This window comes from Lepidochelys olivacea (assembly GCF_965140295.1).
Source record: "Lepidochelys olivacea isolate rLepOli2 genome assembly, chromosome: 12".
NCBI classification, from domain to species: domain Eukaryota; kingdom Metazoa; phylum Chordata; order Testudines; family Cheloniidae; genus Lepidochelys; species Lepidochelys olivacea.
In genome coordinates, this window is record NC_140422.1 from 7,935,944 (window position 1) to 7,951,086 (window position 15,143).

General features: G+C 42.3%; 1 protein-coding gene across 1 annotated transcript in view; it reads left to right on the plus strand.

Annotated features, from left to right (window-relative positions):
- The first annotated feature begins 430 nt into the window (after positions 1 to 430).
- AMFR (autocrine motility factor receptor) overlaps positions 431 to 15,143 on the plus strand; it is a 36,834-nt gene continuing 22,121 nt past the window's right edge. Inside the window, exons 1-4 of the mRNA XM_084644883.1 lie at positions 431 to 729; positions 5,137 to 5,229; positions 8,840 to 9,004; positions 12,518 to 12,670. Coding sequence (XP_084501009.1) covers positions 481 to 729; positions 5,137 to 5,229; positions 8,840 to 9,004; positions 12,518 to 12,670 — 660 coding nt within the window. The 5' untranslated portion in view covers positions 431 to 480. The remainder of the gene's footprint in view (positions 730 to 5,136; positions 5,230 to 8,839; positions 9,005 to 12,517; positions 12,671 to 15,143) is intronic.

The following is a 15,143-nucleotide window of genomic DNA, read 5'->3' on the forward strand; positions in this document are numbered from 1 at the left end:
GAGGCGACTTTCCTTGGCTCTTTTCACGGCAGTTTTCTTTGCGGTGCCTATTGAAGGAAATCAAACAGCATCCGCCTCCCTGCCCCATTAGCCTCCCTCCCCAGCTACTTCACAGGCTCGGCGTGTCCCCCCAGCCTCCGCCCCAGTAATCCCCACACCCCCGTAGGTCCCTCCAGACAGCCGGGGGCGGTGCTGGGCAGGCCCGGGACGCGGCGGCGGCGGCGGCGGGGCTGGGGCGGCCCCAGGGGGAGGCGCCCGCCCAGGCCCGGCGCAGGGAGGAAGGAGGAGCCCGCGGAGGGCCAGCGAGTCGGGGCCCGCAGCGGCGTCCGCGGGAGGCTGATCGGGCGGCGGCGGCGGCGGCAGAGCCGCGGGGCGGGAGGGAGCGTTAGGCCGCGGGGGAGAGGAGGCGGCGGGGCGGGCTGAGCCGGGGGCGCGGGGGACAGGCCGGGCGCCGGGAAGCGGTGGAGGCCCGTGGCCGCGATGCCGCTGCTCTTCCTGGAGCGCTTCCCCTGGCCCAGCCTCCGCACCTACACGGGGCTCAGCGCGCTGGGGCTGCTCGGCAGCGTCGTCAGCGCCTACCGCGCCCTCAGCCAGGGCCCCGCCGGGCAGCCCGGGCCCCGGGGGCCCTCGGAGCAGGAGCCGCCGTCCGCCGGGGAGTCCGCGCGCGGAGCCGGGCCCCTGCCCCTGGACATCGCCTACTACCTGCTGTCGGACAGCCTCTGCGTCTGGGTGAGAGCGGGGCGGGGCCGGCAGTGGGGCTGGGGGCCCTGGGGGGGCCCGGGGGCGGGGAGTGTGGGGGGAGGGGGGCCAGAGGTGTGGGGAGGGGGGGCAGAGGTGTAGGGAGGGGCCCTGGGGTGGAGAGGGGGGAGAGGGGCCAGGGGTGCGGGGAGAGGGGGCCCTGGGGCGGGGAGTGGGGCTGGGAGTGGGAGGGAGGGGGTGGGGAGTGGGGCTGGGGCTCTGGACTGAGTAGTGAGGATTGGGGGAGAGAAGCCCAGGGGCGGGGAGTGGGGGGAAATGAGCCCCGGGGTCGGGGAGTGGGGCTGGGGACACTTGAGGGCCCTGTGGGGCAGGTCGTGAGGTTGGGGGGGCGGGGCCCTGGGGCTGGCAGTGGGGCTGGGGCCCGGGAGTGTGGGGGGGAGGGGCCCTGTGGGGCAGGTAGTGGGGCTGGGGACACAGAGGGCCCTGTGGGGCGGGCAGTGGGGCTTGGGGTCCTGGCGGGGCTGAGGGGTGGATAGTTGGGCTGGGCTGGGGGGTAAGTATTCCTGAAGGAATGAGTGATGTTGGGGGGCTCGTTTTGCAGGACGGTGACCTGTGGATCCAGGGGGTGCAATTGCCTTGATGCCCTAGGGACGAGGCCCCAGGAATACCTGGCTTGGCTTCCAGCTCCCTCTGGGGATAACAGGGGTCCCCCAGACTTGGAGGAAATAATCATATCCCCCCCCCCCGCAACTAGCAGACTCTTGTGTAAATAGCACAGCCATGGTTCAAACACACCCTGCTGTAGTTCGTGTGGTGGGGCTGGTCGCTGGATTGACTGATTGACTGGACTAGGTCTGTAGTGACTGATAGCTGCTACCGTGTGATGAGGCTGGTCATTGGTTTGTCTGAAGTGAGTCTGATGGTCCGAGTCTGGTTTCCGAGGTCCAGTTATAGAGGTTACGCTCAGTCACTAAACAGAAATCCTCTGTATCAGTTTTGGGCCCAGTAGTGTGATTTACACCAGAATTTAGATTGTCCGGGCCAGAGGTGGTGTGTAAAGGAGTATAAATTACATGTTAAGTAGGTGCAAGTTTGCACTGGTAAACTTGTTTAGACCTTGCATGCATTAGGGAAATTGTTCAACATTTCTCGCTGCTGTTAACACCATTTTGGCTTCATCAGCCTCACAATTTTGGGAGCTGTAGAGTAGGCGGAGTGCCGTTTTGAGTGCTGGTTTGGGTCTAAACACTACTGGTCTGTCTGCAGTCAACTTCCCACGTTGCTAAAACGTGTGGACTTGAGCCAATACTAGCAACATTGAGAAACTTCTATATTGGGCCTTGCATGCTGGAAGAAAATTTACCTAGAATTTAGTCCCAATGTCTACATTACAAAAATTGGTTCCCCAGTTAGGCTTCCTTGTTGTTAGCTTCAGCAGAGAGGACAAAGAGTGTGAACAGTCCACAGGAATTTAACTCACTTTGCCCTTAGGACTGGTCCCTCCAAGTCAGGATTGAGTCAGATTGGGAGAAGCAATCTGGACACCAGATTTGTTAGTCTCTAAGGTGCCACAAGTACTCCTTTTCTTTTCACGTTCATAGTGTATTTGTTCTGTTGCTAAGCAGAGATTTCTCTATGGCTGTCAGTTTGGCAGATGTCAGTTTATAAATTAAAAAAGGAATTACAACCAATTTAATCTTATGTTTTAATGTTAAAAACATACTTTTCCCTTTTGGCTTGGACCCAATTTTTAAATTTTGGGCCCAGATCAAGAAATCATGGTTTACTAGTCTTTACTGATCTTTTCAAGGATTTTTTAGGTAGTTTTTGGAATTGGCTTTGTGCGCGCGCGCTCTCTCTCTCTCTCGATCCTCCAGTCTCTGCAATGGTTTTGCAAGACTCAGACTGTGTTAATTTACATTAACTCAGTGTAAAAACATAAAAGTGAGATTGTAGACGCTCTTTGTGGTCACTAAGATAGTAATATGTTAATTATGGCAGCATACCTATGTGTGTACACCACAGTTTGTACTTGGATAAAGTATATGTTTTGTGTTCAATTTAATATTTTAATGTCTTTCTCTCTTTACGTGAAAATTATTTTTAAAGGTAAAATTTTAAAGTGATTTAGTCAATTTAGGTATCCTGACACTACAAAATAATAGTGCTTACTGTGCCTGTGACGCTTTGGGATTAGCCAGTGAGACAAATGAAAATATTAAACGTGATACTCAGAAATAAATGTTTGTAAGAGAGGATTCTGTCCAAATTTTGAAAGTTGTAAAAACAAGATTTTGCAAAACCTAAGGCGAGTAGAAGTGTTTCCACAATCTTAAAAAGAAAAAATCACCTGCAGTGTCTGAAACCAAAACATGCAGCATGAGAACCTGAAAATGGAAGTGATTATAAATTACTACAATTTATTATTATTATTTGTATTACCATAGAACTTCGGAGCCTTAGTCATTGACCAGGACCCCACTGTGTGAGGTGCTATACAAACAGAATAAAAAGACTATCCTCACGTCATTGATTTTCTTTGTCTATGCCTATTGATAGTTAAAAAAAAAACTCAACAAAGAACATAAATAGTGAATGGGTATATTAGATTTTTAAATTCCTTTGTGTTTAATAATCCAAGGTGGCGTTACCAGTCTGTAGGTAAATCGATTTACAATATATGATTTTTAAATTAACTATGGGTAAATTTTCAAAAGTGCCAAAGACATTTAAAGGCTCTTGAGTCCCTTTAGAAAATGGGATTTAGGCTCCCAAGTTGGTTAGGTGCTTTGGAAAATTGTACCCTGTGTCCCTTTAAAGTGCTATGTTATCGGGATGTATCCTCTCATCATTTCTTTTCTCATTTCTTGTATCCTATATAGTTCAAAGGAATTGGTTGGCAAAAGAATGAGAAACCAGTTTAAGCGATTCAGTATTTTCTGCTCATTACAGTTTTCATTGAAATGGCTGTCAAGAGCTATAATCCCAGAGAGATTTAACTGGCACAGTTCCAGAAAGCCGATAGGTTTTATTTATTAGATTTTCAGACCTGGTATGAATGAAGTCACTATGAATAGTGAACATGTTCAGACTGGAGTATTCTGACTTGCGTTCAGCAATTTAAATATCAAGGTGAAATAGATTTTGAAAATTTCAGCACAGACCAACCTAGAGTCTAATTTGGCTTGATGTCTATGTAATGCAAAGCATTACCTGTGACAAGTGTGTAGTTAGACTTGCATGTTGGCATCAGGCATTATCAAGCTTTCATGGCTTCTGTACAGTGTTTTTTTGGAAACTAAAATATAGATTTGTAATTTAGGAGGGAAACAGCTTGATCATTTTAAAAATAATTCCTTGTAAAGGACCCTGTCAACTTAAATTTGGCAGCATATTTTTATCAACCCTGAGACTAACGGAAATATTTCACAATTGGGGAAAAAAAAGTTCAATGAAACCAATGTATTTTAAACAAATAAGTATTCTCCTGTAGTGTTTGGGTGGCAAATATTCCAAAATTAAGAACTTGGAAATGACACTGACTATAAGCAAAAGGAAAACTGACTTTATTGATTTTTATTGTCTGGGCTGAGAGAAAAGCAAAAAGTCAGAGCATAAACTGAAAAGTAAATGGATTTTAAAAATGATAATGAACATTCTATTCAGGTGTTTATAGTAAGATAAATTTGTTTGCAACATTTATGATTTTTAAATTGACAGTGTCCCTTTTTAAGTACTGTATTTTTAAAATTTCTAAAGTTTATGACCTAGAAAATGTTCACAATAATTTGTACTAACTACTAAATCTGATGCAGTTTTAAAAGCTTTTCATTTGTTAAACTGGTCCAGTTAAATGATGATTGCTAATCTAAACTAGGCTCTTAGATTAAAAAAATGTTTTGAATGACTTGTTAATCATTTCTGAGTGCCACTGACCTGATGATGTGGGGCATCATAAATAAGCTGTTGCTAAAGCTTAAAGCCAATGGAAACCAGAAAGTAAAATTTACTGGGAACAAAACTGAATCTGACTAGTCAGTTTTTATTGTCTAAGTTGAGATGGATAAAATAAATAAACTGAATAAATAGTGAAAAGAAAATCAAATTCTGACATTATTTCATTTTTAATAAGGTAAGATATTAATGATAACTTAGGTAAAGAAATCAGTTTCCTTGCAAGTTTAGGTTTGGAAGCTTGGTTATCTGTATAATGATGCTGTTGATATTAATGTCTCAGTATCTCAGGCTGACAGATCAGTGTTTCCACAAATGAAATGATAATGAAATGTATTCTACTGTACGTTGCCTAGAAGTTAGGCTTTAGGAAGGGGCATATTTTACTGGCAACCTGAAACAACTACTGCACAACAACAAGGGGGTGAGGTATAGTGTTCTCCTTTTATGAATAGGACTAAAATATGTTTACTTTATTTTTAGGTACTCGTAAATACTGCCTGCTGTTTTCTGATGTTGATTGCTAAACTAATCCAGTGTGCCGTGTTTGGTCCTCTTCGTGTTAGTGAGAGGCAGGTAAGTAAAACATTTGATGCTTCTAGACGAATTGCCTTGCTGTCAGATACTTGTTTTCTTGATTTGTCTCTTGTTTATCTTCACATGGGGTTTTTTTTTGTAGACGAATGGTTTTAATATCCTACCTGGGAATGCTGAGAGTTGCACAGAGTAACATTTAGCACCCTAACAGTTTTTTAAAGATACAAATGTAGCTCTTATGATTTACAATGATTTTTTAAAAAGTAAGATTGATTTTGCCCATCTTTCTATCAAAATTGCTTTCCTTTTTAACCCCAAGCTTAGAAGGTGATTTGTCCATGATTTGGAGATATCCCCTTTTGATATTTTGAAAGTGCACATCCAATAACATTTATGGAAGTTTAAAATAAACTAAAAGCCCTTTTCAGTTCTCTTATGGGTAAACTACTCAGTGCATATATAAGCCTCCATGAATCTTCTGGCTTGTTTCTGAAGAGGAGCTTTAATTTTGGTGAACTGCTATTTTATTTTAAAAGGACACCTGTCAACTAGGAAATTACACTTTCATCATAAATTTTGTTCCTGTGCTTACAAGTGCTCTTAATTTTAAAGGAAATTAGAGGAAAACAATTCCCTATTTTTGATTTTAGTTTACTTTGTGCAGTTGACAGTACTTTTTTACATCGTCAGTTTCACTGTTTTATTACTGGTTAGCTAAAATTCTTTCCTCGTGTTCTGGCATGATGACATAACTGTCATGCACCATCAACCTCTGCAAGAAGAGGGTGTTTCCCATCAGTGGCAGTAGGCAGACACATACACAGAGAGGGCAGGAGAGCTGAGCCCAAGCCATTTGTTACTGGCCCTAGGCTTGCCCCTTTTCTAAACACCAGTAAGGAAGCAGAAAAAACCTTTTTTTAAGGATAGAATATCAGGATTGGAAGGGACCTCAGGAGGTCATCTAGTCCAACCACCTGCTCAAAGCAGGACCAATCTCCCATTTTTGTCCCAGATCCCTAAATGGCCACCTCAAGGATTGAGCTCACAACCCTGGGTTTAGCAAGCCAATGCTCAAACCACTGAGCTGTCCCTCCCCCCAAAAGATTTCAGGCCATACTATTTAAAAAATAGAATTATTTTGAAATTTTATTTTCAAAAATCAAGTTGACTGTGTCCCTTCAAAATTTGTTTCTCTCGCTCTCTCTGTATATATACATGAAGTCATTTAAAAACATTAAGCCATAGAAGTTTAATGTAACAGGCATGCAGTGCAAATGGGGCACTATTATTTACTTGTTCATAGGTGTCTTGCAATCTATCATATTGGTAATTCACAAACCTAAAGACCCCTGAATGCAGTGCCTATGCTTTAAAAGCTTTGTGCTAGATTTTTTTCAGTTGTCCACGGTGACCATATGGACATGGAATTCAAAGCAGTGTCAATGCTAGTTTCTAGTGTGTTCACTGTCCCTTTAAAAATTGAAATATACTTTGATAGCTTCCTTTGAAAGACAGGCTATATATGTTGATAGGTCAAAAATGTGATCATCCTGAAGGAATTATTAGCCTGTTCTAGCTGTCTTGCTGGTGACTTCATTGTGTTTTTATAAAGAGGGTTGATAGGACTCTTTTTTTTCTATAAAATCTTCCCATTGTATAGTGCAAATTGTATAGTGTCTTTTATCCTGCAATAACTAACCAGTGTACTGTCTTTCTTTCTGATTGCATATGTGGGAATGCTTTTTTTGTCCCACTGTTTCTCACCTACTCCCCTCTTGCATGTAGCCATTATGTTGGAGACCAAGCAACTTATACATTGAGTATTTTTAGAGGGTTAGATTTTTGTCACTTTCTCTTAATTTCCTACAATGGCAGAAGAAAGATTAAATATGTATATGCCAGCAATCCAGAAATAAAAATGGCAATATTGGTAGCCTCTCAGCCACATTGCTCTGATACTGAGGATCCATTTGAGATCAGGGCCCCATTGTGTTAAGCACTGTACAAATACATAGTGAAAAAAAAATTATCCACAATGCTGCACTGTCTTGTTGCAATGGTACAAAAGGAACATCATTTAGTCAATACACCTTAAGAGAAAGTGGTGTCTAGTGGAGGCTAGGTAGATGGCAGACAGCATGGATAAAAATGCATGATTTAAAATTTAAAAAAAAGATAACCTATGTTAAGGCCTACATTTACTATAATCTATTTAAATCACTTAAAATAATTAAAAAAAAATTAGAACACATTTGTCACCAAGTGTTAAAGAAAGTCAAACCATTGAGCTGATGGAAGTGACTGGCTAAAGGCCTGGTAACAAAGTTTGTTGACATGCTAAATCAGCTTTTGACTGACAGCAGTAGCCTCCTTTGCAGGTGCAGAGAGAATATTTTCTTCATTTCAATGTATTCAAGTTCAGTTCAGTGACAGGTTCATTCAAAGTTAAGAAATCAATTGGGAATTGGAAATGCAGGAAAACTTGTTTTCTTTTTCCAATCTATGAACAAAAATTAGGTGTGAGAGGATGAGATCTACTGGTTCTAAAATCTTGAAGGGCATGTTCAATTTGCTAATTAAAGATAAATAGTTTACATAGAGAGAGAACCTGTTTAATAAATCAATTTTAAATGCAAAACATGTTTTGATAAACTTGTTTCTTATGTATCTGGCACAATTAAGGTCATTTTATTTAATTAAGAAAATGCTATTTTTGTGCATTTTTGATTGTATTTGAATTTCCATCAAAATAGAGCTTGACACAAATCCTAAGTTAAAAGAAAAATCACAATTTTCTAAAATAGTTAATTTTTACTTTGCTTAACTCACATTTCTCCAGATAATTTAAAAAATCTAATTGCTTAAATTAATGTTTTTATAGTGTATCTTCCTGCTTAGCAAAAAGAAGCACCAAATTTAGTGTAAAGGCTGTATTTGTTTACAAATAAACATGTTTCACTGGTTACCAACCAATGAGAATCAGCCTTCTTTGGAAAAATAACTAAAAAGTACAAGTGCAAATCATGATTAAAATTGGTGATTTAAATCCATCCACCTTGATGGCAGGAATTTCTAATATTTCTCATTTTTGTGTTGTTCATATCCTGTTATTTAAAAAATAATACAAAATATCCCCATCTAGCTGTGTGACTAGCTGGCCTATCACATTTTCATACTTCTGTTTCCTCCATCTTCCTTCCTTCACTCCTGCCTATTATCTGTTGCACTCATCTTTTGCTTCTTAGCTCAACTGAGACCATAAGCTCCCTGGAGCAGGGACTGTCCTTTTACTGTCTCCAATATCTAGCACAATGGGACTTGTACATGCTGTCCTAAAGCACATGGTAAATGATAATAGCAGGCAATGCAAGTGACTATGAATTGGGGTTTCTATCTCCCCATTCTACCACATTCTTGCTGTGTAGTAAGTTTTCCACTTGTGAAATGCGAATACTTCCCTGTCTCATGGGTGCGTCATGAGGATTAAATAATTGTGAAGCATGTTGCGATGGTCAGATGAAGAAGCTGCATAAGTGCAAAGTATTATGGGGTTTGTGTATTAATAAACTAGCCAGGGGGTGGATAATTTTGTATCTGAGCTTTTTAACTACTTTGATTACCTATGGAAAACAAATGTCTTCCTTTTTAGCATCTCAAGGACAAATTCTGGAATTTCATCTTCTACAAGTTTATCTTTATTTTTGGTGTGCTGAATGTTCAGACGGTGGAAGAGGTGGTCATGTGGTGCCTCTGGTTCTCTGGGCTTGTGTTTCTCCACCTCATGGTTCAGCTCTGCAAGGATCGGTTTGAATATGTAAGTTTTTCGTAATGACTGTGTGTTGGGAGATGTGAGTTCTGCTCCCAGTGCCAGCACTAACTCACTGTGTGGCCTTGGTTGTGTCACTTAGGGCTTGATTTTTCAGAGATGTTGAGCATTCATGTCTCCCATTGACTTCAAACTGAGCTGCGAATCCTCAGCACCTCTGAATATCAGGTCCTTAACCTCCCTGTTACAGTTCTTCCATCTTAAATGATCATCCTATGTTAAATTATATTTATCCTTTTTCATAAAATGCTGAAAGATCCTCAGATGTAAAGCTCCATGTGTTCTTGCCTTGTCTAGAATTACTGCTGTATCCTTTTTTAAAAAGTGTCCTTCTCAAATTGCCTTAGCTAACAATTCTAGAAAATCAGCCTCAGTTTGATGCCCAGTTGGGTACTTCTGAGGGTAGTTTGAAATTTTTTTTGATCTCTCAAAGTAAAATTACAAAGAATAGAGCAAAAGGAATTGGATTTCATTGCATATTTATCGTTTCTGTGCAGTTTTAATGCTTTGAAATAGTTATGATCATTGTGCCTCTATGAAGAACTGATGGGACACAATGCATCTTTATGTGTACTGTACATTATAAACTGTATCCCAAACTATATCTGTATTCAAGAGTTAAATAGTGAGTCACAGAGGGGGAGAGTAATGAATAGGCTCAGGCGAGGAGGAAAGGCAGTCTTCATCTGGGAAATGAAATGAGATGGAGGGTTGCAGAGAGGCTGTACCAGGTGGCTGGAGCTGCAGAGGACATGGCTTTTGCACCAATAGCAATGAGACTATGGAGAGCTAAGATGGCTCTAAACAAGGATAGGGGGCCTCTGAGTAAGTTAACGGAGTGCACGTTTGTTAGGGGTCTTAAAATGAATGAAGAGTCAGTTCAGTTTTAGTTAAATAAACAAATTGACCCATATGCAGACTGTTGTAATTTGATCCATCTAACTGGGCCAGGTCTGTCTATTATTCTGGACATATGAATAGAGATATAATGTAGATTACAACATGAAAAGCTTTCACATGGTAGTGTGTGTGCCACAATATGTGTTACCTGACAAGCACTTTAATTCTGTTTTCTATGGACTATTATTGGGATTAGAAAAATCAGCTTTGCACTTTGAGTAATTGTAGACATTTAAGTATAATGTATGTGCTGCTTTCTTTACTTCAGTGTCATTAAATAAAAGCCTGAGCCAGACTGAATTCTCTGGTTTACCCCAAACTCTATATTTTAAGGCCTCTTGTACTCCCCAGTTTTTTCCCGTTTCACCACCCAGGAAGGGTTGCCTTTCCAACAGTTTGATAGTGGCCTTGGGTGAAATGAGATTGAGTGGGGTGGAATAACTGTAAACCAGAAATCAGCAGGAAGGTTATCTAGCAGTTCTTGGTATACTGAAGGTATCTTCTAGAAGGCTGAGAGAGAGCAGACTGTAAAGGCAGAAATGCTTATTGTGTTTGAGTGAGAGCTTTTAAGAAAGGAGCTGTGGTGCTGGGACTTCCTTCCTTGTTGAAGGAAAACATTAAAGTCTGGATTACAACACTTTTCTTGATAAATGTGTGACTATGAAGCGGAGTCCAACTCAAATGGGGAAAGAAGAATGAATTTAGCAACTGAATGGGTGAAATATGTGAGCCAACTTAATAATTAACCAGACACCCCAGACTGAGACTTTGACTCCCACTCGTGATGGGCCTAGATACTTTACCTGATTCTTTCATCCTTAAATTAAGATGACTTTATTTTTGGTATAATCTATAAGCAAAGCATATAAGAATTTTCAGTTAAAATTATATGTAATCTTAAATGATATAAAGGAAATATTTTTCAGTCTTCTGATCAAAAGGTGAATATGGTCTACCAGTACCTGGATGGGGAGAGATTTCTGATGGCTCTTTAATCTAGGAGAAAAAGGCATAACAAGATCCAGTGTTGGAAGTTAAAGTTAGACTAGAAATAAGGCACAACTTTTTTAACAGTGAGGGTAATTAATCATTGGAACAGCTTACCTATGGAAGTAGTGTACTCTCCATCCCTTGACGTCTTTAAATCAAGACTAGATATCTTTCTAAAATATACCCTCCAGTAGGGTTGCCAACTTCCTAGTCACACAAAACCGAACACCCTAGCCCCGCCCTTCCCTGAGGCCCTGCCCCCTGCTCACTACATTCTCCCTCCCTTTGGGGCTCGCTCTCCCCCACCCTCACTCACTTTCACTGGGATGGGGAAGGGGGTTGGGGTTCAGGAGGGGGTGAGGGCTCTAACTGGGGGTGCAGAATCTGTGGTGGGGCCAGAAATGAGGGGCTTAGGGTGCAGGAGAGGACTTCAGGCTTGGACAGGGAGTTGGGGTGCGGGAGGGGGTGAGGGCTCTAGCTGGGGGTCTGGGGTGGGGCTGGGGATGAGGGGTTTGAGGTGCAGGAGGGGGCTTCAGGCTGGGGGATGGGGATGAGGGATTCGGAGTGCGAGAGCAGGTTGTGGGTTGAGGCAATGGTTTGGGGTGCAGGAGGGGGTGAGGGCTCTGGGGTGGGGCAGGGTGTGGCAGGGGGCTCGGCTGGGGCATGGGGCTGGGGTGCAGGGGAGACTGAGCGCTCTGGGCTGGGGGTGCGGGCTTTAGGGTGGGGCCAGGGATGAGGGGTGTGGGGTGCAGGAGGTTGTTCAGGGTTTGGTGGGGGGCTCAGGCTCGGGGCTGGGGCAGGGGGTTGTGGCTCGGGGTTGGGGCGTGGGCTTACCTCGGGCAGCTCCCTGTCAGCGGTGCAGCAGGGCTAAGGCAGACTCCCTGCCTGTCCTGGCTCTGGGCTGCGTGCGTCTTGGAAGCAACCAGCTGCTCCAGGTCCTAGGCCGGGGGGCCAGGAGGCTCCATGTGCTGCTCTTGCCCACAGGCATTTCCCCTCCCCTCCCCACTCCCATTGGCTGGAAACCGGCCAATGGGAGTGCAGAGCCAATGCTCAGGGTGGGGGCAGCGCACAAAGCCCCATGTCTCCCCCGCCTAGGAGCTGGACTTGCTGCTGGCTGCTTCCAGGGCGCAGCACGGTGCCAGCTAGGACAGGTAGGGACTAGCCTGCCTTAGAGCTGCAGCACCGCTGACAGGACTTTTAACCGCCTGGTCAGCGGTGCAGTCCGGAGCTGGCAGGGTCCCTTTCCGATTGGCTGTTCCGGTCGAAAACTGGACATCTGGTCACCATACCCTCCAGCTCAAACAGAAGTTATGGGCTTGATGCAGAAATTGCTGGGTGAAGTTCTGCGGCCTAAGTTATGCAGGTCACTCTAGACAATGGTCCCTTCTGGCTTGAAAATCTGAGAGTATAAATGAAACCTAGAGTCACAAGGCCTTATGTGCTTTTTGTTTGTTTTGTTTCTCCCTGCCCTCATGGCTGCTTGGTTAGCTGGTTGACGTTGCAATGTTGGTTATATTCAGGAAATAATTAGGTTCAATTGAATATGTGCTGGGTGAAGGCAACAGGGAGAGGAGCAATTTGTTAACACTGTTTTGTATTAATGTGTTTTAGCTTTCCTTCTCTCCAACCACCCCAATGAGCAGCCACGTCAGAGTCCTGACTCTGCTGATTGCCATGTTACTCTCCTGTTGTGGTCTAGCAGTGATCTGTGGAGTTATCGGCTATACGCATGGAATGCACACTCTAGCTTTCATGGCAGCAGAGGTGAGACTTACTTTATATGCAAGTTGATTTGCACTTTGTTTTTCCTCTTAACTTTGGTTTATGTGGGGGCTTTTGCAGTTTGGTTTTTGAAATAGACACTTCACCTAATTCTTCCTCTTTTTCTCATGAAGCACGCTCATTAGTTTTTCTCATACACAGATGTCTTTGATTTCAACTGTGCCAAAAGTAAGCAGCATTGTAAGGATTTATCATAGCTACCACCTCTTAAAGCAAAGATGATCTGCAATCCTAAGTTTAACACCAAGATAAACACAGATGTATCTGTCTCGTACCAACGTATTTTTAAAAACAAGTTCTGAAAAATCAGATGTCTCAAATGAACTGATATAGTTGCTTAGGCATCTGATTAACAAACTAGGGGCACTGTCCTGCCAGCACTTACTTGCATGAGTAGAGTGTTTGCTTTCAGTGGGCCTGCATTCCTGTGAGTGAACCCGTGTGTCTGCAAAGTGTAGCCTCAGGAGATATACTCGTGTTCTTTTTTGTCTGCCTCCTAACAGTGACATCTGGTGGTGATCCTCAGACTTAAAGGAAAACATAGTAAAAACTGCAGTGAAAGGCTTTTGAAATGTTTTCCTGCTGACAGTCCATCTGATGCTCTTTAAAATGGACACTGCCAACTATATTGCATTTGAGCATATGTAATTACATTGGATTTTAAAAAGTACCCTATTAGTCTCTTTCCTGACTTTGCAAACATTGATTTAGCTTTATTCCCCTGTGTTTTCAGTAGAGCGATGTGAATGAGATTCTCAGGTTTTAGCGAGGCTCCTTCCTTCTCTTTGTGTTTCCTATCCCCTCCTCTTCTCATCAGTAGGATGACAGGGATGAGTTTTGGGAGGGATGTGAGTGTAGTAAGAGAAGTAGGTTGTGTTCTGAAGGGGCCTGGCAAGTATAAAGGGCAATAGGTTGCTTCTCAATAAACATTTAAAATACTAAAGTGCAATGCTCCAGATACACAACTGAGCATATCCTGTTAAATTAGTCCATTTGTCCCCATGACTTTTTTTTTTTTCCAGTTAAAGGAAATTTAATGCAAAAAAGAAAATTACATAAATGCAACACAGCGTTGAAATTTTAAAAGTATGAAAGGCAGGACATTCAGGTGTGGTTCCGACAGCAACCGTAGTTTGGTCATATTGCATGTGAATAGTAAAACATTTTAAGTGAACACCCTGTCTGATAATCAGTATTTAAGTGTTATGTAATAGGAGATATAAGATGTAATTCTATGCAAGTTCTTGTACCACACTCCTCATTGTAGAATCTGAGTGCGTTCCAGTAGTGCATGAAGCAACATAACTAACATGTTTGTTCTTTCATCCTTTTCCCAGAGGTAGAAGTACAGGGAGTATTTTTTGTTTTGGGCTGTTACAGCTGCCAGGAGAATGTAAATGTCCTTTTCTGCATTTAAAATTTCAATCATAGATTTGCATTAACCAATTGTGCAATATTTTGTTTTCAGTGTAGCCTCTCTCATCCTGAAAGATCAATGTGTGCTTATGGATTCTACATACAATACACGGATCACTTCACCCAACTCTGGATTGGCCAATTGGTTTAATTTTGCTGTCCTTGCTGCCTGAGTACTAAATAGTACAAATATCTTTACAACAAAATGGTGAATTAAAACAAGGTATTTAGACTCCATAGCACACAGCCCATCATATTACAGTTCTTACAGAACCTAAAATATAGGGCCTAAACTCTTTGCGTTTTCCCTTGATAGATGTTTTCCTTATCAGGCCATGTCCTAGCTTTGACATAAATCTGTGCTCAACAGCTTATCCATCTAGCAGATCTTATCATTCTGTTTCACCACAAGGATTTAATTTGTGCATTATATTTACTTTTGCTCATTGGCTTGCTCAGAAATTTTCCCTGTAACTAGAAGATCTTTTGAGAACAAAGAACAGTACCTTTTCTGTTTCTGTAGTTTGGTATGTGATTGCATCAGCAACGTAGGAAGGTTTAATTGTCATGTATGTGACCGGAGCAGATTGTGTGGCTGACTTAACTTTTTATGAAAGTTGACTCCTGATTTGTTGACGTTGCTTGCTTTTAGTTTGACCTATATGTGTTGCTTGGATGATTTGCTGATCATAAAATATAAAGATTTCAATCAGACAAATGGCTGTATTATTTAAAGATAAATAATCCTAGAAATGTATTCCAAAGCCTTCGAGAAAGCAGCCAGCAGATGATATGGATATTACTAAAGGCTTAAATACAAACTGAAGAATGTTCTGACTGTGCTTTAAAAAAATCACTAAACAGGGACTGAAACTACAATGTTATTGCTTTAAGTGGACGAAGGCATTTATTTTCAGAGTCTTAACAAATCTTTGCTCCTTTTTATGCTTAATTTTAGCCTGTGGAACAGTTTTATAAAACGGATTCACAGTTAAATCCACTGTAAACACCAGTACATCCTTGGGTTCTTTAGTACTCA